Source organism: Siniperca chuatsi, linkage group LG8 (assembly GCF_020085105.1).
Source record: "Siniperca chuatsi isolate FFG_IHB_CAS linkage group LG8, ASM2008510v1, whole genome shotgun sequence".
In the NCBI taxonomy this organism is placed as follows: Eukaryota; Metazoa; Chordata; class Actinopteri; order Centrarchiformes; family Sinipercidae; genus Siniperca; species Siniperca chuatsi.
The window spans coordinates 8,418,254-8,441,570 of record NC_058049.1 but is presented as its reverse complement, the minus strand read 5'-3'; the positions used below and the strand labels follow the sequence as shown (position 1 = coordinate 8,441,570).

The following is a 23,317-nucleotide window of genomic DNA, read 5'->3' as shown; positions in this document are numbered from 1 at the left end:
AGAGTGCAGCAGCATGGCTATAATACAAAGCATAAACCATTGTGGAATCTGGAGACAGCTATCCATGCTAATTTAAACGATAAAAAGAACATTTTGCATAAAATGTTTAACAGTAAAGATGGTTTAAGTGTTGAGATTATGTATTTTCAGAGAAAAATTATTCTTAATGATTTGTGAAAATAACATAACAATAACTCTATCTAAATTTATTTTGAACAACTTGAGGTGTACACATTGCTAGTGAGGAATCTGCTTTAAAGGCACTGGCTGTCTTTGCCCCTAAACTTAGAAATATTTTATCTTTAACTATCAGATTATCCAATTCAATTGACAGACTCATTTATATTCCCTAGCCTTTCTTAACTGATGTTTTTTTCTTTTGTTTATTTGCTAATTCGACTTTGTTGCTCTTGTGTTTGTTACTGTCCTGCCTTCCCTAATTGCAGAGCAACTTTTGTTTTGAAAAGTGCTCTATAAATAAACTTTACTTACTCAGTTCCTTTGCGTTCTGTTCTGATTTGAGTTTATCTGCACAGCACACCCCTGATAAAGACTTAGTCAAAATACTGTGTTGTTCTGTGCTCTGAACTGAAGACATAATAAAATGATAAGGATTCAAATAGGACTAACTGTACAAAACTGTGCTTCCCGTACCAGGGTTAAAAGTCATATTTTTTTTTTAGTTCTTTCCTGGGATACTCTCCCATTAAATCTAACTAACGAAAAATGTGAGTGACATATATTTATAATAAGCACTATCATCTCCTTTGTGCAACTAACTGATACAACCTCTCTGTTCTAGTTAGATACACACTAGAGATTAAGAGTACAGGGTGTAAAATGTTTAGGTGTCTATATACAGTAGTCTGGGTGCTCAGTGGTGAATTTAAAGGGGATCAGCAGATTAGAAGAACCTGAGAAGATGTTCCTGCAGGGGGATTGAACTCTGGTCCTTCAGTCTGGAGGGAGACTCATTATCCTGTGTACGTGACTGTCTGTGTGTGTCAGACCTTTGTCTTCTGGTTGGTTAGCAGCTACAGAACATCAGTAAGTCAGATCACAAGCTCTGCCTCTTTTAGTGTGACCAAATGGAAACTACTGTGACCGTGAAAACGAATTAACAAACATTTCGGATGATTGTATTCTCATTACGTTGGTTCACTGACTGTCACGTTAAAGGCTGAGCACGACGAATCAAGGGCGGAGACCCCTTTCTAGTGTGAATTTTTGGAAAACAGTGCAAGTATTAATGTAAAGATTATATTTATTATAACATTTACATTATTTTGCAGCTAATTAACACAAGTAGACTACTGATGTGTTGTCAGATTGCCTAGTGTTGTTGTCACTACTTCCCAGCACCTTCTGAAGATCACTGTATTTATACATGACAAAAGCCACAGAACATTTAGTACACAGAACTAATAAATAAAAAGAGACGTTAAATATTTCACCTGGTGAGGTGACCCTAGTTGACAAACTTATTTAGGGCGGCACAGAATTAAAATCTGTCCAATGACATACAAGCAGTACTAAGAAAGCAGTGTAACCTACTACCTCTCCTGTGCCAAGAAACACCAACTTTAAGTCAGTTTTATTTGTCTACCATTAGCCAGTAACAAATGTCTTTTAATCATTTACTTATTTAGCTTTATTGACTTTAGTAGGACACACTGAAACTTTGTAGCCACAGTACTGAGCTAAACTACAAAAAAAAGCTAAGAAAATTGGCTCTAAATGTAGGAAAAATCCTGGCAAGTTTAGCGATATATGAATGCCACAAGACAGTGATGGGTTGATATCATGACTCGTAAGTCCATGATACACAGAACACAAGCAGTGTAAATCAGACTGAGAAAAGCAGCAGATAACTGACCAACCAAATCACTGATTGGCACGATGGACTACTGGAAAATACTATGTAACTGCAATGCCCTTGTTTTTAGATCCGGTTTTTAGTTCCACTTTGTCACATGCCATACCCTCTCTCACTATGTCAGCCCTATTCTGGGATGACCCAAGAGGAAAAATGTAATTGGCTGTCTGTTATCTAATAATATAAGACACAGTGGTTATGTCTCACCTGGCTGTGGGGCTGTCATCAGTGTGTGTGTGTTGTGGTGAGTCAGAGGAGGCAGGACCCTCCTCCCCATCCTGAGGCAGCTCTTCACATTCTGCCTCACACCTCTCATCATCCAACAGCTCTGTGATCTGAAGACAGACATATAAAAGGACACAAAAGGTTAGAACCAAAAAGGATTCATTTATTGATTTGAAAAAGCATGTGAACACATTGTTAATTATAGGACAAAAGGTGAAGTTACTACACATGGATTTCTCTTTGGCAAATATAATGTTAAATTGTTGAGTTGATCTAAACTGCTTTCTTCAGGGTAATGAGATTCATGCAAATATTTTGCAATGAAATATTAAAGAAATAATGTGAAACAATTACAATTTTACTTTATCTGATTTTAAGTGGAGAATCAAAAGGCTCAGATAAAAATTGATATCCTATATTCTTTGCAGATACGCAAAGATGCCAAAAGTAAAAATACACTACGCTGGTTAAATAATAAAAGTATGGCATTTTCTTTTTTGTCTTTTAACACTCGAGGTAAAGAGAACGTTTGATTAGCACTGGATTAGGAGCAATGTGCCGTTTATTCACATTGACATTTAACAGCCTCATGAGGAAGTCCAGTGAAGAGGATAATAGTATCTGTTACAGGGCTTCAGTTCTATGAGCTAACAAGAGTAAGATTATGTTCACACAGACAAAAGGTCAAAGTAAAGATTTATTCAACTAATTTGGTACTAAAGTTGTCTTATCAAGCAGATTTATAAGATCAGTATTCACTCAACGCACGCCCCTTCACCATACTATGTAAATACCTAAAGATCATATTAATAAAACATTACCCTCTCCCTCTTCTTCTTTCTTTAGTTTAGTTGTGACTTTTAGTGTCTGGAAATGAACTGTCCAGTACAGAAATTAGCAGAGAAGGTTTCTGGTTAGAGAAATTCAAAGAAAGGTGTTGATAGTCTGTGTTCACATATACAGTATGAGTGTGTGCATGAAAGGAACAAGACATTACAGTTTGTTCCATAAGACATCTAAATATAGATGAAGCTAATGGGTAACACGTTGACACCACAGATACAGTGGTAAGCAGAGAGATAACAAAATTTAGAAGAAAAAAAACCCATTTTCTTATAGGGGGTGGTGAGAGGAGAGAGGAAGGGAAGGAGGGATTAAAGTGGGGCTGTTATATATTATTTGTTGTGTTGTTGTTGACTTAGCAATGTACCCATGTGTGAAAGTCACATTAGAAATGATGGAATAAGGCAAAGTAGGCCCACCATTATACCCTTTTAAACTATTTTATGGCTTGACATAAAATAAAAACTTGACAAAATATTTTTTTAAATAAATAACTAATATTTAGCCTGATTTTAATATGTGTTGGTTACAATCACAATCACTCTCAAAGTAGAGAAAGGGAACGAGGAGTAACAAGTGTCTTGTATTGATTTTTGCACGTACAGTAACTTTGATGCGAGAAGTAAAGATGATGAGAGAAGCAAGACTTGTTGGTGGAAAAAAAATGCTACATTTGCTATTTTGAAGTTTTAAAAACTTTTAAAACGATGGTGTGAAACAGGAACAGTTACTCTTTTTTCCAGCTGAAGCTACAGAAGTTAAAACCTCCATATATCTAGTGAAATGACGCAACTTTGTATGCAACTTTAACAATATATATATATATATATATTGCAAAAAGTTAACTTTACAATGTTATTTTTCCAGTATAGTTTAAAGGCAGAGGTCAATGCAATAGATAGAGTGAAAAGAACATGAGAAAGGTAGAGAGGGCAGGCTGAAAGAGGGCAGGATGTAATTAATCTGGTAATAAACGAGAGATGGAAGACGGGAAGGGGAAAAATGGAAGGGAGGTAGATGTTGGAGCGAGAAAGGGAGGGTAGTAAATATGTAAACAGAAATAACTCATCATAATACAGATAGCTGACAGTATGTGAACAAGACACAGAAACCCTTGAGCAGTAGTTTACCAATGATAAATAGCTCCTTTTGTTTTGTTTTGGTAATTATATTTCAAGTAATATGTGTTTTGTCTTAATAAATGTCATATTTGTTCTGTAATATCATCAAGTGATAAAACACACTAGTGATTCAAGCTATACCCCAGTCACAAAGGCTTTTTCATGTGCTGGTTTATGCAATGAGTGTCAGTTAAAACTTAACTGGGAAAAACCCAAGAAGGAAAATGGGTTAAAATGTTGTGAACCAGATTTGTCATCATGAGACTTTTCCTCCATATCTCTCATTTCTATTCTCTTTCTTCCTTTCTGCCTCTCTCCTTCACTTGTCTCAACAGCAACAGCATCTACTGCTGTCACTGTGTCGTTGCTACGGTAACACCTCTGTTCTAAGAGCTCTGATTGGCTGTCAGGGAATTCTTGCATCGTCACATGTGCAGATCAGCGAGGATGACTCGCAAGACTCCTCTGTGTGTGTGTGTGTGTGTGTGTGTGTGTGTTTAGGTAAAGATATCCTACTTTTAGACAGCTTCAATCCCATTTTCTATCTTTTTTTATGACCATAACATTAAAAAGCTTCATCTTGGTAGTGAAAATGTTCTTAGTGTTGGTGTGCAGCCAAGCAGAGCCGACACTTTGATGTGCATCTTTATGTGTAGGTGTCTGTAAAATGTTAACTAAATGGTGTGAAAAGCTGAGAAATAATGATTTATCACCACACCCTCTCATTCCACTTCACACAACACTTTTGCACTTAGTGTGCTGTGTATATATGAACAAAAAAACAACAACAAGTGCACTCCGATGGTGCTTATTATATTTATGCAAATTACCTAGTGTTTTGTTGCAACAGCGGTTAAATAGCTCCCCTTATCTTGGGAAAACTCTCCCTGTAATTCATTTGTCATCCGCCATCTAATAACTCATATTCAATTCAACATTGACTAGTAATATCTTAGTTTGAGACATCCAAAAAGATAAGATAACTTAAAATGTTCTGAATTAAAGATATATTTAATTGAAATAATGAGTAGACAGAACTACATTGAAGATATTTTGAATTTGAGTTTCACCTAGTCATACTTTAAATGCCGATATCTATCTATCGCTTGACTAATCATAACAGCACTGCGGATGTCTTTAATGTAAATCCTGTCACTCTTTAATATGTTAAATGGGCCTGCAATAATTATGGATATCATAGATATTCCACCCTTACAACCAATACACAAAAATAATGGTTAAAATTAAATCATCATGGGGCGTTCATACGTGGCCTAGTGGTTTTAGACAAGTATCATATAACCGCAACATCCCATTTAAAAAAATAAATTCAAAAGAAAACATTAATTAAGTAATCATTAATTTAATCAATTTTTCAGTGTTTATTCAAATACTTGACTTATTGAAATACACTGACCAACAGACGACTATCTAGAAGAGACTAAGAGCCAAACAGTTGGGGACATCACCTCTTCATTAAAATAAAAAAATAATCTAAAGAGAGTCATTAAACAAACAAATCATCATCCAGATCAGTTTCCTTCTGTGTAAAATTGTTCCAGATTTCACAGGCAGAATAAAAATGTTCAGGACTCTGGGACTTCATGACCTTGATTAAAAGTCTGATCTATATTATCATCATGTAAAATTAATTCAAAGCGATTCACCAGTAATATGAATGAACGATGCCGTGAATATACACTTGGATTATACATCAGCTACCAAGAACATAGTCTACCAAGGCTGCTGATCATTGTTATGGAAAAATTAGTCTGGATATCTCCATAAACTTAAACGTCCCCTTGTGTATACCCATTAAAATGCAGGGGTTGACAATTTATAACTGTCCCCTGGGCTATAGGCGTTCATTCAAATGGTGTGAACAGTGTTATGAATATGATCAAGGCTCTGCTGAGTAAGTTATCACAAAGCCTTTGAGGTGACGTAACAATATTAAAGGATAAGAGTTGTTAAAACCTCTGTCAGAACGACCAGGAATGGTCATTCATAGAGCTGAAAATATTATCCCCTTATTTAAAACTGTGGAGCATTTTAATCATGTTAACTCACAAATCAGAGGTTGCTGTGTATTATGTAGGCTTTTGACACACAAGTACATCTCTGTATGGTGTGTGTGTGTGTGTGTACTTGTTATATAGTGAGGAGTGGAAGAAGTTTTTTTACCTACATAGTGAGGATATTTTTGGAAAGTGAGAACATTTTGGCCGGTCCTCACAACTTCAAAGTGCAGTTTGAAGGTTAAGACTTGGTTTAAAGGGTTAGGGTAGAATTAGGTTAGTGTTAGGGTAAGGGGATAGGGAATGCATTATGTCACTGACGGTCCTCACAAGGAGAGAAGTACAAGGATGTGTGTGTGTGTGTGTGCCCGAGTGGGTGAAAAGACAGGGCAGAGAGACCGCCCTGGAACAAAAGGTCTTGGCCTTGGCCCGGGTTTAATGGTCCAGTCCAGAGTTTCGAGATGGAAAACAGAGAAAACAACAAGCTCCACTGACATCATTGGTTGAACCAGTGGGCCAAGAACACGGAACAATGACAACTGACTGGGACTGACATTACAAGTCTCAGACTGTAGCCTACATCTGTGGTTTTCAAGGCTCTTTTATATGCCTTGTTCATTCTGATGTTAGATAAATATCAATAGTGTCAATACACTGGAGCTCTATACAAAATATGCAGGTTTCACCATGTTTGACATTGAGAAAAACATCAAGAAAACAAACAGTTTTTTCTTGTTTGGATAACTTTAAGTTGATGAGGTCTTTTAGATTTATCCAATTGTGGAGGGGATGCTGAAGTGTGAAATTTTGCTCTAGGGTACATGAGGTTTTTTTTTATTATTTCTTTTTATTATTATATATTTATATTTTTTTAGAATGCTATTGCTGTTAGTTTCTTTTTCCTTTTTTAAGAAAACTTTGCATGGGAAGGATGTGAGTGCTGCTGGACTATTCAGGAATTTTGTGTCTATAAGAGTTGGGTTTCATTTTGTATTTCCTTTGTTATTTACATTAGAAACACAAGCTCTCAGCCTTGGCCTTGGTTCTGCTGTTATGTGCACAAAGGGAAATACAGAAGAAACAATGCCGTATCGACTAGTTTTACAATCTAATCACTGTGATCGATATGTTTATCTGTTCACTGACAGACTGGACCTGGGACATGTGCTGGCTGATGCAGAAAAGCTGACCTACTGTAGTTTTGCTTGACAGCCATTCAGTCAACAAGCCTGTCCACCCACCCATTACTGCCAATCATATCTGATAAATGACGTTTCAAAAATCTAATCACTACCTGCGCTGCTGCACCATTAAACACACTATGTTTGGGTGATGAAGGAATCATCAAAAATGGCCGATGAAAACAATTAATTAAACTGAAATAAAAACCTGACAAAAAAAAAAAAATATACAGATTAAGGCTTAAATCACATAAATGAGCAGGGAATAAAAACACTGAGATGCTCACCAATGAGAGAAAATATTCTGCTCAAATTCACTTCTCTCAGATCTAAGCTTGAGAGGAAATCATATTTTAAACCAGAGGGTTCTTGGGAAACAGCAAGGCATCCAAACGAAGGAAAAAAAAAAAAAAAAATTTTAAATAAACATTTTAGCATCCAAGGGGCAGAATTTGAGCACTGAAAAAAGCTCTTAGTATAAAGGTCCAAAGTATTCAATTTCTTCTTCTCTTAGTGTGTTCTTGCTCATTCTTGCCTGTGTGCCTGTACTGTTTGCTTCCAGCAGTACCACTGGAGATAAGCCCTCTGGCCTAGTGTTCCTGCAGTGAGTGGGCTGTGTGATCTCTCTCTCATCCTTACCTCCAAATGTGATAGAAACTTATTTACAAGCATTCATATTCTCTCTGACCACTCATAAAATGCATTCAAAATAAATAAATCAACAGTGTGGCTGTTTATTTCTAAACACTTGATGGAATAAAATGTGTAAATGTGTTTGGGTGTGTGTGTTCATACTACATGAGATATTATCTCCCCGACTGTCCAACTAGGCCATCACCTCCTCCTTAAATAACTCCATGTTCCAATGTAAATAGGTTATTGCTCAACAGCTTATCACTGTGTCACAGGACCATATAAGCGCATATGCTCCAACCTATATGGGCTGTTCTCTGCTGCTGAACATTGTGACAACCTCTGGTATTTGTAACATTACTCCAGTTCTAATTAATGACCATAGTACAGGGTACAGCTATACATTCACTGTGGCATCTGAAACATGGCTCAGCTCCAGAAGCACTTGACTAAGTTGGCAGAGGCGAAGTAATAGGACACATCCTGATTCATTTATCTGTTAAGGTTAAACTAACAGACCTGGAAAAATAAGGCTGTCATTAAAAGACTAATTAATTAAGTAGACAGACAACAGACAGTATGTCCAACACTGTACCAGCAGGGTAGAGAAGTTGCTACTAAAGCCCTTTTCAAAGGGTATACGTAACATTGCTGGCTTCGTTTATCTGTTAGTGATGGCTTTTTGTCATTCAGACATAGATGGCCCTAACGTTAATGTTCCTTACGACTTAATTCATACATGACAAGATCTACAAAATGAGCTGCATGAAGTAAGGCGTGTTCTCAGGTTTCTTACAGGCTGCATCACTGATGGATTTTAAAACTTATTTTGCTCTTGAAGGCTCAATTAATGACAGTTGTGAGCACGAGGGACACTAGTCCCATTCTCGCAATTAATCCCCTATTAAATCTTATGACCACATTGATCATTTATTTTTAGAATTGGAGAAATATGCTGCCTGTTTTTTTAATTTCCAGCAATGCACAAGAATAGAATAACAAGAAGTAGGGGCTCTTGTTTAATTACTAACCGCTCACATGCTGTATGTAAGCGTTTTGCTGGATATTCATAGTATCACCCGTGAATGAGAATTGAAAATATAGGGAGGGTGTGCTGCTCTGATTATAATTGTGGCCTTGATAATACAATGGCTTTCAGACTTCAGACTTGTGCGTGCTGGAAGTTTCACAGAAAGGTTCCTAGAGCCGAACTACTAAGATTACCATTGTGACTTATTCAGACATAAGCAGCACAGGCCTGTGACTCAGTGGCCAAATTAAAATCAAGCCTTCAAGCCATGTTTTCCCTACAGCACAGCCAACAGTAGCCCTGAAAAGATTAAGATGGGACAGTGTGCCGATTTTTCATGTTCACGACACCCTGCCTTGTTGCTTCATTTCTAAGAGGTAGGAGTCAAAACAGAACATGTTGCTTTCTAATGCCACAGGATGCAATGTGGTTGATTAAAACTACTATGTTTACTGCCTGGTGTGCATCCTAAGAAAATGTGTGCTGAGAAATCAAAACAACCTCTCCAACAATCCAGCCTTTGTTCCAAGCTTGGCCAAAAATGTCATGGGCTATCTCAGTACTGAACGCACAGAGATAATTAAATTGTATATTCTTATCTAAAACAAATATGTGAATAGGTTCTGATTTAAATTATTTTTTCCTTACTATGTCCAGATAGCCTGGCACTACAAAATGTCTTCAAACACTGAATCAAAACAAACGCACCCACTGGTTTCATCATAGCAACAACAAGCCATGGCATAGCCTCGTTCTCTCCTAAACACTAATTTAACTTACTCCCATTTTGCCAACACACAGCGAAAATCCAGCTTAGGCTACTTCTCATTGTTAGATCCATACAGAGTTTCAAAGTTATGCCCAAACATGCCATGACACAACAACCGTCTTCTTTCTCATTCCCTCCATCTTTCATGTGCTTCTCTGTTAAACTACCCTTCCATCTTTTACAATGTCTCTCCATTTCTTAAAATGTGTATTGTCCATTATTTCTGTAGTTTATCTGAATTGTTCTACCTAACATCTGGAGGCATTTTGAACTTACTCTTAGGTCTGCTACCAGGCTTAACTCAAAGCATGAAGCATGTGTGTGTTTCCTGTGTGAAAGCAGGTGTGTGTGTGTGTGTGTGTGTGTGTGTGTGTGTGAGATAATCCCCTTCATGAGGGTTTGTTGCACAGAGAGCCATCCCCAGTGTACTGCAGGGGCTGGAGATGTGAGTTGCATGGTTACATCATCATCAGCTTCTTTTCTTATCCTTCCCCTGCCTCACCATCTCTCCCACCCTTTGTTTCTTTCTTCTTCTTCTTCTCCTCTCTCTGCACTCTCGCCATTTCTCCCCCATCTTCCTGGCTGCTTTTTCTTCCTCTACCTCTCTAAACCACCCACTTTTTTTGCGCTCTCTCTTACATAAGACAAAGGGATCAGTGAACAGATTATTTGTCTTTACAGATTTTTCTCACTGTTCCGGTTTGCTCCATCTTCTTCTGCTCTTTCTCTCATTCTGTCTCTTGGTAATATTATATTTTCATTCATCTGACAAGCCAGCCAATAAAATTGAGGACAATGGGAGACTAGGAAAAAACAAGAAAGTTAAAAATTGAATTTGGAAAATAAAAATGAAATTCAGAGGAGATGGAAGAAATTTGTTTATACTGAGCTCAATTTCAATTGAATTAGCTTTCTGTTACAAGCCAGAGCTTTTGTAAAAGCTTAGATGTTTTTTGAAAGAAGGATATGACAAATAATGACTCCAAGGACTCAAGATTACAGTGCAAGCAAAACTGGAGCCAAGTTTTTCGACATCCGTTAAGAATACACTAGAATAGAGATAGAAACTGCAACAAAGACAAAATAAAAAAGGAGGGAATCAGTGAAGGACAAAAGAAGGAAACAAAGAACTAAAGCAGGCCGTGGAGAGTAATTGAATACGTGACCTACTGTAGATACTGTAGTTGCTCTTTCACTCCTGGTAAGACTTTCACAATGACTGTCTGTAGCCTTCAACTTCAACATTTAAACATGATTTTTACAGTGTCCCTGCTCTGTTGGACAATGTACTCTTAAATGTGACAGGAATTACAGTACAAAGGCAATGTGAGATACCTATCAATAATTACTGTGCTTTTGTATATGTTATCATATAATAATACAATGTAATCAAGCCACTGTAAAATTAAATGTTAACTATGCCATTCTTTGTGTTGTTGGGCAACAGCGGGAAATGCCTTTGAGTTTGTTTAGTCTGCGTCACGTTCTGCGTGTTCAATGTAGGTGTAAGACAACGAATGGAATGTATAGTGCAACACAGTCACAGTCAAACACCTGAGAAAAAATTTTGTATACGCACATTAAACCATGTTCATTCTTAGAGTTTCACCTTGACACTGAACACTCAACACACCTCAGAGTTTATTCAATGCTCTGTGTTATGTATGTGTTTGGTTGGGGTTTTTCTAGATTCTTCTTGAAATATATTTTGAGAACTTTCTGTTCAGTAATACTATGTACTGTACAACAATAGCTAGAGGAAGTGAAGTTGAATAGCAACGTTACTTACATTTCTATACAACACAAGTTCTGCATGACCTACTTCAGCTAATTAATAATTCTCAGCCTGGATGAATTCACTGTAGTTTGTTTCACTGGAAGAGAAATTGTATCCCTAAGTACGGGATGTAGTCATTTAATACCTGTTAATGTGTATCCTAATGTAGCCTGGACTTACTTAAGATTTACTAACTTGTATCGCTGGAGTCAAAAAAGCCACTTGTAGTAGAACCTTGTGGAAATTCTTTGTCATTTTTATATATTAATATTTTGAGCCTTTCTTGCATTCTCTACTTGTGGTGCCAACAATTATAATTAATGAGTTATAAATTAAAAACCTAATTTTTTCATGATTCTTGAGTATATCATGCAAGAGAAAATACAGCCAAGTCATTTGGTAATTTGTAATCACAACTTGCTTGTAATCATTCAAATGGACAATCATCGTAATATGATTTCACTGTAAGTTGATGAACAATAATACCGTACGTACAATATAGTGAATATTGAAGTTATATCAATACTCAAGCAGTGAAACTCACATATGTATCAAATCATAACAATGTTGACTTTTCCATGAATTCACAGCTACATAAAAACTATATAAACACACATTGATCAACTTTACTTCATATTTTCCCAATGTAAAATCTCTTCCAGAGGTAAATGGCCTTATCTTTTTCCTCAACGCAGGGGTGAGTTTGGTGTGTCTTGAATCTTGATGGCATAACAAAATTTTAATCTTTCACTTTTCATAGAAGGATTTGTCTGTTTTCAATGTGTAGATTATGCTTTGTTCTCTATTATAATGTTTATTGTACTTTGTTCTATGTTTTTATTAGCAAATTGTAAGTTAATATATCACCAGGTCCTAGGAACTTATCATACAGCAGTAGACAACAGTAGATGTATACACTGATTATATGGGAGGAAAGAATAACTATAAAGACCCCTTTGGGTGGATGGAGGGGTGAGCTAAAATAGATAAAACATGCTTTATTTATCCCTGAAGGGTAACCATTACAGCAGCAGCGGAGGGAAATGTGTAGGCTTGAGACCAAAGACTAATATAAGGAATAAGCTAAATAAAGAACAACCTCTCTGTGAAACTTCCCCTTCACCATTCACATACTGACACATTTAGAAATGTCACTAATAAATGAAAAGCCTTTGCAAAAGCATATGCATTAAAGGGGTATATTGATACATAATAAAAGAGATAGAGTGATAGATAGAGAAGATGAAGAAGTTAGAAACAAAGGCAGTACCTGTTCATTTATAGAGCTGTAGTCATTGGTGGTGGAGACGTCATCGTCCTCCGAGTCAAACAGGCCCTCCTGGTTGTCCAACAGCTCTGCCAGGACTCTGCTGACAGTTTCCTGGTCTCGAAGGTCCTCTCCTTCTGTTGATAGACTGCAGATCGAAGACAAGAGAATGGTCTGTTGTGTTAGTTGTACACTGCTTCCCATGGGATGTTAAATAATTACAATAGCTGAATAAATGCATATGTAAGTGCCTATGTGTGCCTATGTGTGCATGTTTATGTGTATGCCACATAAATAATTTTTTTTCCTGTATAGCAATCCTGTTCACATATTCCCAGTAAAGATTTGTAACCAAATACCTTCACAGTTTTGACACCAGACATTTAAATACATACTACACTGGCAGATCCACACTATCTACTGCTCTAGGTGCAGAAATAAGCATGCAGACAATAAAAAAGCTGGATAACCGGATAGATAGATAGCACTATACAGGCATCTTACTGGAAGATGTCTGGCCCAAAGACGGCAGCCAGGGTCCCGATGTTCCAGCTCTCCTGCTGAAGTGATGCCACGCTGGCCAGGAAGCGACACAGGAAACGCAGCAGGCCGTAGTTCAGTAGGGGAAGCTGCTGCAGCAGGTACTTCAAGTTTCTACACAACTCTTCTTCATTGCTGTAATCTGGGGATGTTAAAGAGGTTATGATTACATGTGACTATTAACATTTTTATAAGCTTCATTGCAGTCAATAGCTCATACTCACTGTAATTATTTTTACTGGAAAGGGTGTTGGTTTATAATCATCATCACCATTATAACTTGTACACTTTATACATGCTGCAAAGCTCCTTTTTCATTACTGTATTTAGATATACTTTGGAGTGAATTATGGGTTATCAAATCCTTCGTGTTCTTTCACAGTTGACCTTAAAAATTCTTAACTTGCGAAAAAAAGCACAGATAAGATTAACGTACAATCCTCTGTGAGGGGTGAAATGAGGTGAAATAGGAGATGGCATTAGGGAGGAAAATGTGAAAAAATCCTTGATGTAGTACAGTGCAGTAGTGCTATTATAGAACAGAACAGAATTTGAAATTAATGACAAGACACGGAGAGTCTCTGCAAACTCCCCCACTGCTGTAATCTGCATGACAGCAACAGGAACAACCATCATCATGACAAGGGGATTAAAATAGATTATCTGTGATAGAGACAAAGGCAAAAGAGGACATGGCAAAGAGGAGAACCAGAAACGGAAACAGAGCAAATGGAGCAAAGTGGGAGATTTGTGGAAGTGATTATACATTGTCCATTAAACATGTATTACTCCACTCTTAATTTGTTGCCTGGATTGGTCTGACTTTGGTCAATATCATAATTGACATAACAACAAAACAACAAATAAAATGTGTGCATGTATCTGCATCACATTTGAATAACCCTATATAACTTCCAGCGATTCACATGATCATGTTTTCCTTGTTTTTCCAAATTTTGCAAAACCATCTCACGGCTGAGAACACAGTTCTGAATAATAAGGGGGCAATATAAACACAACCTTTGCCATTAGAGGATAGGCTCACATTTTTTTGAAGTCTATCTTTATATAATACTCACATGCCCATATATGTACATTGAAAGCATTATTGGTGGCTGTAATCATTGACCCCTTCACTTCCATTGGAATTTCTTTAAGAAGGTTCTCTTCGCAGCCAGTATGGACAGGAGGATTAATTACCGTTACCTTTTCAATGCACATATGTGCATTATCAGTAATGTTTTAAGAATAAGAACCTATGCTTTAAGGAGTTAGAAAAATGTGGGGTGAATATGCCGAGATAAACAGACAACATGAAGAAAAGGAAGCGCGATGACTGAGTATCAATACAGAACACGCACACACCATTTAGGTACTTGTGCAGTACAGCTAACCACCTAGTGTTATGAAAGTCTCAGCTTTTGCCAGTTTCTGCTTCATTTAGTGATCTGACCATTCACAGCCTAGATAACCAAAGTCTACATGGCTACAGTCACTTCACTTGGTGAAAATCCAGAAATGGGAGACTATAGTGTGTTTCATACTTTTGGTCGCCTCTCTTTTTGTGCCTTGATTTTAGGTAAGCTTAGGCGCTAAGCACTACATTTGCAAGAGCACATTGGGATTAAGGTGGAAGAGAAAAAAGTACAAAAGGGGTAGGAGGAAAAGGCTCAATTTTCTGCAACAAGCAAAAATAACTGCATGAACTAACCTCAAAACAGAGCAACACAAGAAAACATCAGTTGTTGGTTTCAGAGTGGACACAAAGAGAGAGGAGGTGGGGTGAATGAGTGGAGAAAAAGTACAGAATGGCATGAGAAGAGGTAAGGCAGTCCCTGTCACACACCTTGGTGTAGCTGTAGTATGTGTCCCTGTATCGACGTTGGGATAACAGGCTCAGGAAGCTCCTGCAGGAAGAGTCGGAGCAAACTGACTGCTGATGCCAGGTCTGCCTCCTTCTCTAGCTCCACCTCCTCACCACTGTCATAACGCTGGCGCAACCAATCCACACGCTCTGCGTTGCCATTAACCAGGAAGAGCCCCTCAAGGTCCAGATGACCTGATGACGCATACATCAATAATTAGTAATAGTCAAAGTTATTAACATTTGGACGACAATTTACCAGGTTAATAGTAAATATAGCCATAAAAAAATCAGCTTATCTAAATAACATGTCCATGAAGGTGCGAACAAGAATAAACACTGCACTTTATGTACATCTTAAATTATTTACATCTTTCAGTGGTGTTTTCATTGGTCTAGTTCTAAAATAATAACAACAAGTAACTAACTGAATGCAAATACCTGGTAAATACAATGTGGTCGTGTTATATTTCTCAATTAAATAACTGATTTACGTGTTGATGTTATGGGGAACTGGGGGCTACAAAGGAATAAACCGGTTGAGACCTCCAACTTCAGGCAAAAGAAAGCTGCATTTCTCAGCCACATTTGGAAGAGCCTTTGAAATGAGACAAACCTTGTAAAGCCTTTATGACTTATTTGGTCTAGAAATGCAGACTTGATGATCTGGCTCCTGAATTTGATACCTAGCTTACATAAAGTCAACAGAATAGAAGTACAAGGATCTCTGTGTGTATACAAATGCATTTGTGTATGTAACTCCTCCCGTATCAGTATGAAAAAATAGAGGCATGACCACACTGACTGTTATCATTCCTACTTGTGACATCACTGAGCGTTTGTGATTAAAAGGACAAACCGATAGCATCAGCAAGTTCCGTCAGGGCTTGAGCCAGTTTTGTAAAAAAAATAAAATAAATAAATAAATAAAAATAAATAAATAAATAAATTATCATGTTTTTCCTCCTTTACATAATAAGCTATCTGTTCATCTAATATAAAGTGATGTACTGTGTTGTCACACGAACCTCCTGCATAGCATTTTTTTTGTGTTTTCTGCAGCTACAACTATTAATGCTGGTAGCTACTGTAACAACTACTGGTCAGATTTGCACAAATTAAGATCAAGATGATATTGGCAAATGTTCACTACATAGATTTAGATAGATAACAACACATGCTTATCGACATATAAGCCCTATTTCATTAACTCTTGGCTTGCTCTTACTCCTGCAAATACTGTTAGCACAGTGTGAAGTAAAAACAACGGCTGTGAAATGAAATGCTGATTGACCTGTTTGAGTATATTTTCTGTTGGTTCCAGAAGAAAATGGTTAACCAGTGGAGCTTAAAGGGCTCAGTATGCTTTAAACAAACTAGTTTGTGCGTAGAGTTGTCTGAACATGTCTAAAGGCAAAAATATTTATACCTGTTCCGAACTGCCACACTCGAAGGCTGGGCAAAAAGCCTGCCGTAATAGAGAGGGGCAAGATGTGATGAATCGTACAAATGGAGATAACAAAGCACACTTTCAGATAGTCTATCCTCAAAGGCATTCATGGTGTTGCACTTGCATGTACCGAACAAAGGTGACGGAAGTAGCTGTGTGAAAAAAAGAGAACTTGAGAGAGAAATTCATTGTCTGCATACTTTCTCAACTCCGAACACCTGGCCAATCGTTGCATGAAGGTGGCGTGCTTGTCGGATTCGGAAAGTTACAAAAATTGTCAGACAAATAGCTTTTTGACAATACAACAAGCACTTTGTTTGAAGCATACTGTATCTTATGCTGGCCTGAAGTGATTGACTTTTTTCTCCATTCAAACCGAGTGCTGTCACTTTTTGCTAATCCTGTTGCATTCTGAGTAATTATTTGTCTCGATGACTATTGTCGAAGTCCAACCTAAAGAACCTGAGGAGGTTTAAACACAATAAGCAATGCTTTGAGATGTTCAAGTGATAATGTTGTGGCTTGTAGATTATGAAACGACTACCTGGTGAGTCCTCCTGACTCCTGTTCACTCCCTGGTTTCTCATTTGTTAACAAGCCAGGCAGCACAACGTTTTAGCCCAAATGCTCCACAGGAGTCCTGTGGGACCTATTCCCATTTTACAACTCCACAAAATAGCGTACATGCAGAACTGCATTCAGCGACAACAGGGTCTGAAGTCACAATCAGTGCAGCTAAAAAAAATCTAATAAAATACCTTTTCACATCATAATGTCATACACATCACTGATGTCCTCACACACTGTTGATTAATGATGATCAATTAAAACATTGTTCAGCGATATGAAAATATCAACCAAAGCAGTCAGTTCCTGTTCAAATTGCATGAGCAATTTAATTAGTCACAGATGGCACAGCTTTGGTCCGACACACCTTCCAAGTGCTTTCCATTTTCAATCTCAGTCTTGCATCAGATTACCTTTATACTTCATATTTTCAACACCCTGCTCCTACTAAAACTGCAGACATCACACACAAATCAAATAGGAGAGATTAAAGCCTTTTCAGTAGCTGAATAACTTCTGGACTGGCAGCACCACTCTAATTAATGCACCAGCAGAGGCCCGGGAGGATTAAAGACTTACATAACCTCAAATGGTCGAGCGGCCCCCAGGTCACACAAACCAACCTAATTCACTGGTCACTTGAGGGGACTTGAGGTGAAGCTTCAAACCAATAGTTAAAAAAATATCCACTGACTTGACAGGTTTTACAAGAAAATGTCTTTCTTTTGTGACTGACAGTGCTCACTCCACAACAGAAGACCAACAAAGGCAATTAGAAAAGGAAGCTTTCTCTATTGTTTAACTTGTCACTGCAGACATCCTTTCTTAATGTATTGACTGGGCTTCACAACCCAAGGGCCAATTAAAACATCTATCCAACACACTTGTATTACTTTCTATAAATGTGTAGATATATCCAGTATGTCCAGGGTCCTCTTGACCTGGCTTGTAATCTTTAACTCTGAACATTAATTCTATGGTCTCCAGGATATTTCCCTTTATTTAGTAATAATAACAAATCATTTAACAATTTTTTAGCATTTCCTTCATGCTACAGGTTGCATTTTTACAGCCACTTCTACTGTGAGACACAAAGTAAATCGATTCTACAAATGGATCTTTACATGGTCATTTTCCACAGACCAGAGATTTAGGCAAACAAGTTACACAATGTATCCATTTCTTCAGGGTTCACACCAACAATGCATCCTCAGGACAAACAGGATTGACTGGTTAGGTGTCAGGCTGAGGGCAAAACTGGCACTGATGGTGTTTTGTAGCAAGTACCATTACCAGCCAAATGCAGATAAAGTCTGGCTAGGGCTGGTTAGTTTAAAAACTTAAATTTGGCTTGTGAAATAGTCAAAGACTTCATTTTTTTATCCCTCTCATCCTTCAGAGCAAGAAGTCTGAACTGCCAGTTGGCTCTTAAAAAGATAATGACATAAGACTGAAGTTCCTGCTCTGCGAGGCTTGAAGAGAAATGTTCCAGGGGGGATATGGGAAAGGCCCAGGGCCAGGACTTTGGTAGGTTCCTCTCTTCACTGTTAAGCTCTTCTAATTTCACAAGTGGAGCTGCAGTCGACAGAACTGTTATGTAATGAAGAAGGAAGCGGACCGTGGAGCTGTCTGCCGGTGCATTCAGAGTTCATCTTATCACATTAACTGGATCTCCGCTACCGACATATTTTGGTTTATCATGGTGCAAGAGCAGTCAGCAGCAGCAGGGCGTGTTTGGGAAACTGAAACATCACAGAAGGCAATCAGATGTAACTGAGCACTCAGAAGTATGTACTTAGAAGTGATAAGTGGGACACAAATAGTGGAATTTGAATTATAAATGTGCAGAAGTGCAATGACAGTGGGCTGAAACTGGTAATAGTAATTTTATTCCTGTTTTCATGTCTGCATTTTCAGTCAAATAAGTAGAATTCCATGAAGGTGCGAAGCCCTGTGTGTTTTGCTGTTTTGTTTGAATGAGAAAAAATATATATCTTTCTTCATTCATTCGCTTTGATTAGCAGTTTCTGACAGAGCGACACTGACGTAATCTTAATGCTGTAAAACTACACAGACAAATATCAAGGGAACACAATCCAGTGTTGCTATAATACAAGAAATCAAATGTGTAAAAGATCTGCTTTAGTCACATTGCTGGCTTAAATATGTAAAATTCTTTCACAACAGATTTAGAGAGAAGATTTTCTGGACTTTTTTTGTAGAACCATTCTGCTTCTTCTTTGTACACTAACACTATGGGTTATTTTATTCAGAGTGTAGCCACTTTGATCATTTTCATGGGAAGGAAGCAACATAAGTCAAATGAAAATGGTGTTTCATTAAATATTCGGTAAATTACTGCGTATACTTTATGCTTTGTTTTTGAGTAGTTTTTTTGAAGAGTTGTCAGTTATCATTTTCCATGAAATCTTAACAATTCCTTTACTGTTGATTCTTTGGTTATATTCAAGAAGAAACAATGAAGATGAAGATTACACTCAATTGACTCAAACACATTTAATCAAGTTCCTGCAAACAAATGCATCACCGCAAACGTGGGTGTGTATGAGTCATGTGAATATACTGTATCAAGACACCGATTTTATTGGTTTATTAGGCATTTAAATTTACTGAGATTGTTGCAATGGCCTCATCAGCATTGGTTGGTATCTCAGATATTTTATGTTTGTGAATATTGATTTGACGGAAACGATTCCCATATGAATCATATATTGGGTATGAAATGATGTGAAAGATCTGTAACCTAAATGTTAAAAAACCCATTTTTACAAGAAAAAAAGCAAAAAAAGTGGCTCGATTTTGAGATCTAAACATCACTGCGTCTGTGTGTGCGTGCATGTGTGTGTGTGTCTTTATCACTCACCATGCTCCTCAATGTAGTCAACGATGTGTTTCACCAGTGCAGGAACCTCGTGGCCACTGATTGTGTGTGTGCGTGTCACCTCCTCCAATGGAACGCCAAAAACCCGTGTAGTGCTGGCTGAGCTCCCGCCCTCATCGCCTGGCAACGGGGACACGCTCTTCCTCATGGCCTCCTCCTCCTCTCCACAACCCCGCCAAGACCTCACGTCTTCAGAAAGAAGAAGAAAAGCAGAAGGAGGGAGATTAGACAAAAAAAGTGAGATGGAATGATTTACAAAATAAGAGTCTTGGTGAAGGCATAAAACATCCCTTTTCATCTTCAGTCATACTCAAACTGCAAGCTACAGAGTGGAGGAAACACAATCACGAAGACTGATAGAGCGATCCAAGGAGATAACAAGAACAGTGATTAAGGGACATCAGCAATCTCTCTACCTCTGCTGTTCACAAACAAACAAAATGAGCACATCACCCTCAAACATATCAGAGTGGCTGGTTTACACATTGTTGCATGTTTGTGAGCCTCTCCTCCTGACATTTAACCAAGAAAGAAGAGGAGGAGGAGTGGGAGGGGAATGGGGAGAATGGGCAGCAGCAATAGGCCACTGGTCAGCAAAGGCATTTACACCAGGTCTTTCAGGGAGGTAGGAAGAACAGGTAGGGGAGGAGGAGGAGAAGAGTAAGAGTATATGTTACAGTGCATTCTGTGCCTGGGACTGGGGAAAGTCTACTGCCCTATGACCACTGCATACATATACAGTATTAACTATCAGTGTTTCTAAAACTGTGAATTTAGACCAAAATTGGCTCGATATAAAAAGTAATTTGAGCCCTAATGACTTGTTTGTATTCAAAGGACCAGTAGGTGGGTGGACAAGATTAATTTTACAAAATTCAGGTTCCATGTTTACAAAAACAGGGCTCCAAGACACCCCTGCATTTGGGGAGCCATAGCAGGAAGAGAAGGAGACAGATTTAAGGTTTCGGTAAGAGTGGTGGTGTTGCTGGATTTCCCCCTGTATACAGCTATGTTCCCACTGGGGATGTCTTGAATTACATAAACATGATTCAGTGTTTAAAAGTCAGCTTTTTTCCCTTTTTTTTTTTTTTTTTTTACACTTGTCTGGTTATCTGTTATATAATCATCATTTAAAGGTCATTACTTGATTTAAATTCCCATCCCTACAGTATTTCGTATAGTCGTCATCATCACTTCTTAGTTCCCATACAGAGGGGATGCTGTCATTGGCTGAGTTTGACAATGGAATGGAAATCAATGCAAAGCAAAGCCAGAATCTCAAAGTTTGACTTTGATGACGGGCGGTTGGTGAGTAATTTGAATGCAAACAGTGGCAGATGGCGTCCATTCTACTCATCAGGAGAGGAGGCAACATCACCAAATGTTTATCCGAAAATGTAATCTGGTTTAATTCCATTTAAATTAAGTTTACAGTAGATCTCAAATTATATTGGTCTTTTAAAAGATGAATAAAGTATTGCCATTAATTACAGACAAACAGTAAAAGCTCACTGACCTGTAGATATTTAAAATATTTTTTTCTATTTTCAGTATCAGCCCTGGAATCCAAATTACATAACAGTGACAAAATTTACAAAGAATACATTAAACACATGCAGGTATTGCTCAAAATAGGCACACACACACACACACACACACACACACACACACACACACACACACACACACATACACACAGAGTATAATGGGGTGGGCAGACAAGATTTTCCTGCTAAGAATGAAGCTTAACTTGTTCGAAGTGGTCAGCTGTTTGCTTATCCTCTCACTCCACTGATAACCAGTTTAAAACCAGTTTGTTGTTGTATTTATGTTCAGCTTGTTTTATAAGATGACATGACAAAACAGCTAGGAACTTTTTTTTTTCACATCAGGTTTTAGTAAGTCAGTCTAAGTCAGTGTGCAGGTTATGTTTTATTCTTACATCCCATTCAGTGTGGAGATGTGCTGATGTTCAGTTGTTCAACTTATTATAACAAAATGGAGTATTTTTAGAAGTAGAAACTCTTATTATGAAAGAAACAGTATGTTCTGCCGGGTTGTGGCTGTTGAAGCTAGAGTTGAACATGGCAGATTGCCAATCAATAACTTTTCTAAGAACTGAACAAAGTTGTCTTATGTAGTGTTACAGCTTGTCATGTCAGTGTGTGAAGCTAATGTTAGCTCAAGCACCCAAAGTGTCGAGCTCTACATAACAAGTCATGTCACAAAAAGTGAGTACTATAATATAGAAAAAATGTGTGTCTTATCTAACCACTGTTTAAAAGTGAAGTGGGTCCATTCCTTCCTCCAGCAATGGATATGCCTGTGTGTGTGTGTGTGTGTGTGTGCACTCACCGTGTAGCAGTGAAAGTGTTATCCTCTCCTCCCCTGACCAGTGAACCACTGAACCATCTATGGCTGCTTCAGGTTGTGGCAGAAGATGAGCCGGTAGTTCCTCATTGACGGACCGCTAATCCCTCTTGCAGGATTCCCTAGCTACACTGAGGAGAGACAGGGAGAAAGGAAAGAGGAGGGAGAAATGAAGAAAAGGAGATAATAAGGAGAAAAGAAAGGGTGAGGGTGAAGACAGAGGTAAGGAACGAGAAAAAGATGTAATGTATTTAGTAACAATATCTCTGGTATGTTTATAAACATCTGATTTTCTATAGCTATATCTTTGACATTTGCTGTTCGCAACACCTGTTGTCAAGCGCTTGCTCGGAAAAATTATATGGTGCACAAGAAGAGATGCATATCACGTTTGTAGCAGCAACAGACATTTCCTATAAAACATTTAGATGTTATATCTTGATTCTGCTTAATGATTCTGGTTCTTATCAAATTCCTGTACAAAGGATTAAAAGCAAAAGACACCTTTATTTTCAACAGGTTTAGGTTGCCATAATCAGTAATGTGTCATAAATGACAGTTAATACAAACTTAACTAACTAAAAATTGTGCAATGCACATTAATCAATATAAAATGGACCCTGCAACACAGACACTTGCCGCAACATAATGTGGGTACCACAGATAATTACTTCCATGCCATATGGGCATACCAGCAACTTAAATTCTTCTGTGCAGCAGTCACAACCAAACTTTCCTCCATCTTGGACTACAGAATAGCCAGTGTGTTAAAACAGCAAAAGAAAGAGCGCCACCAACAGAAAATCTAGGAAATAAGACGTTGCAGTACAGGACATGTTTGAATGCCACAAGATTTCTGGGAATTGAGGTGCACACACACACAC

At 37.9% G+C, this 23,317-nt stretch overlaps 1 protein-coding gene across 9 annotated transcripts in view; it reads right to left on the bottom strand.

The window, feature by feature from the left end:
* Positions 1–23,317, bottom strand: part of fam13b (family with sequence similarity 13 member B) — a 77,660-nt gene that overhangs the window by 36,778 nt on the left and 17,565 nt on the right. For 7 of the 9 annotated variants that reach the window (XM_044204545.1, XM_044204543.1, XM_044204549.1 and 4 more), the window contains exons 2-7: positions 22,419–22,564; positions 20,046–20,252; positions 15,127–15,339; positions 13,245–13,422; positions 12,744–12,888; positions 2,084–2,211 (exon numbers count right to left, since the gene is read on the bottom strand). In XM_044204545.1, coding sequence (XP_044060480.1) covers positions 2,084–2,211; positions 12,744–12,888; positions 13,245–13,422; positions 15,127–15,339; positions 20,046–20,211 — 830 coding nt within the window. In that variant the 5' untranslated portion in view covers positions 20,212–20,252; positions 22,419–22,564. The remainder of the gene's footprint in view (positions 1–2,083; positions 2,212–12,743; positions 12,889–13,244; positions 13,423–15,126; positions 15,340–20,045; positions 20,253–22,418; positions 22,565–23,317) is intronic. The other 2 variants (XM_044204544.1, XM_044204552.1) reach the window with 1 other exon arrangement.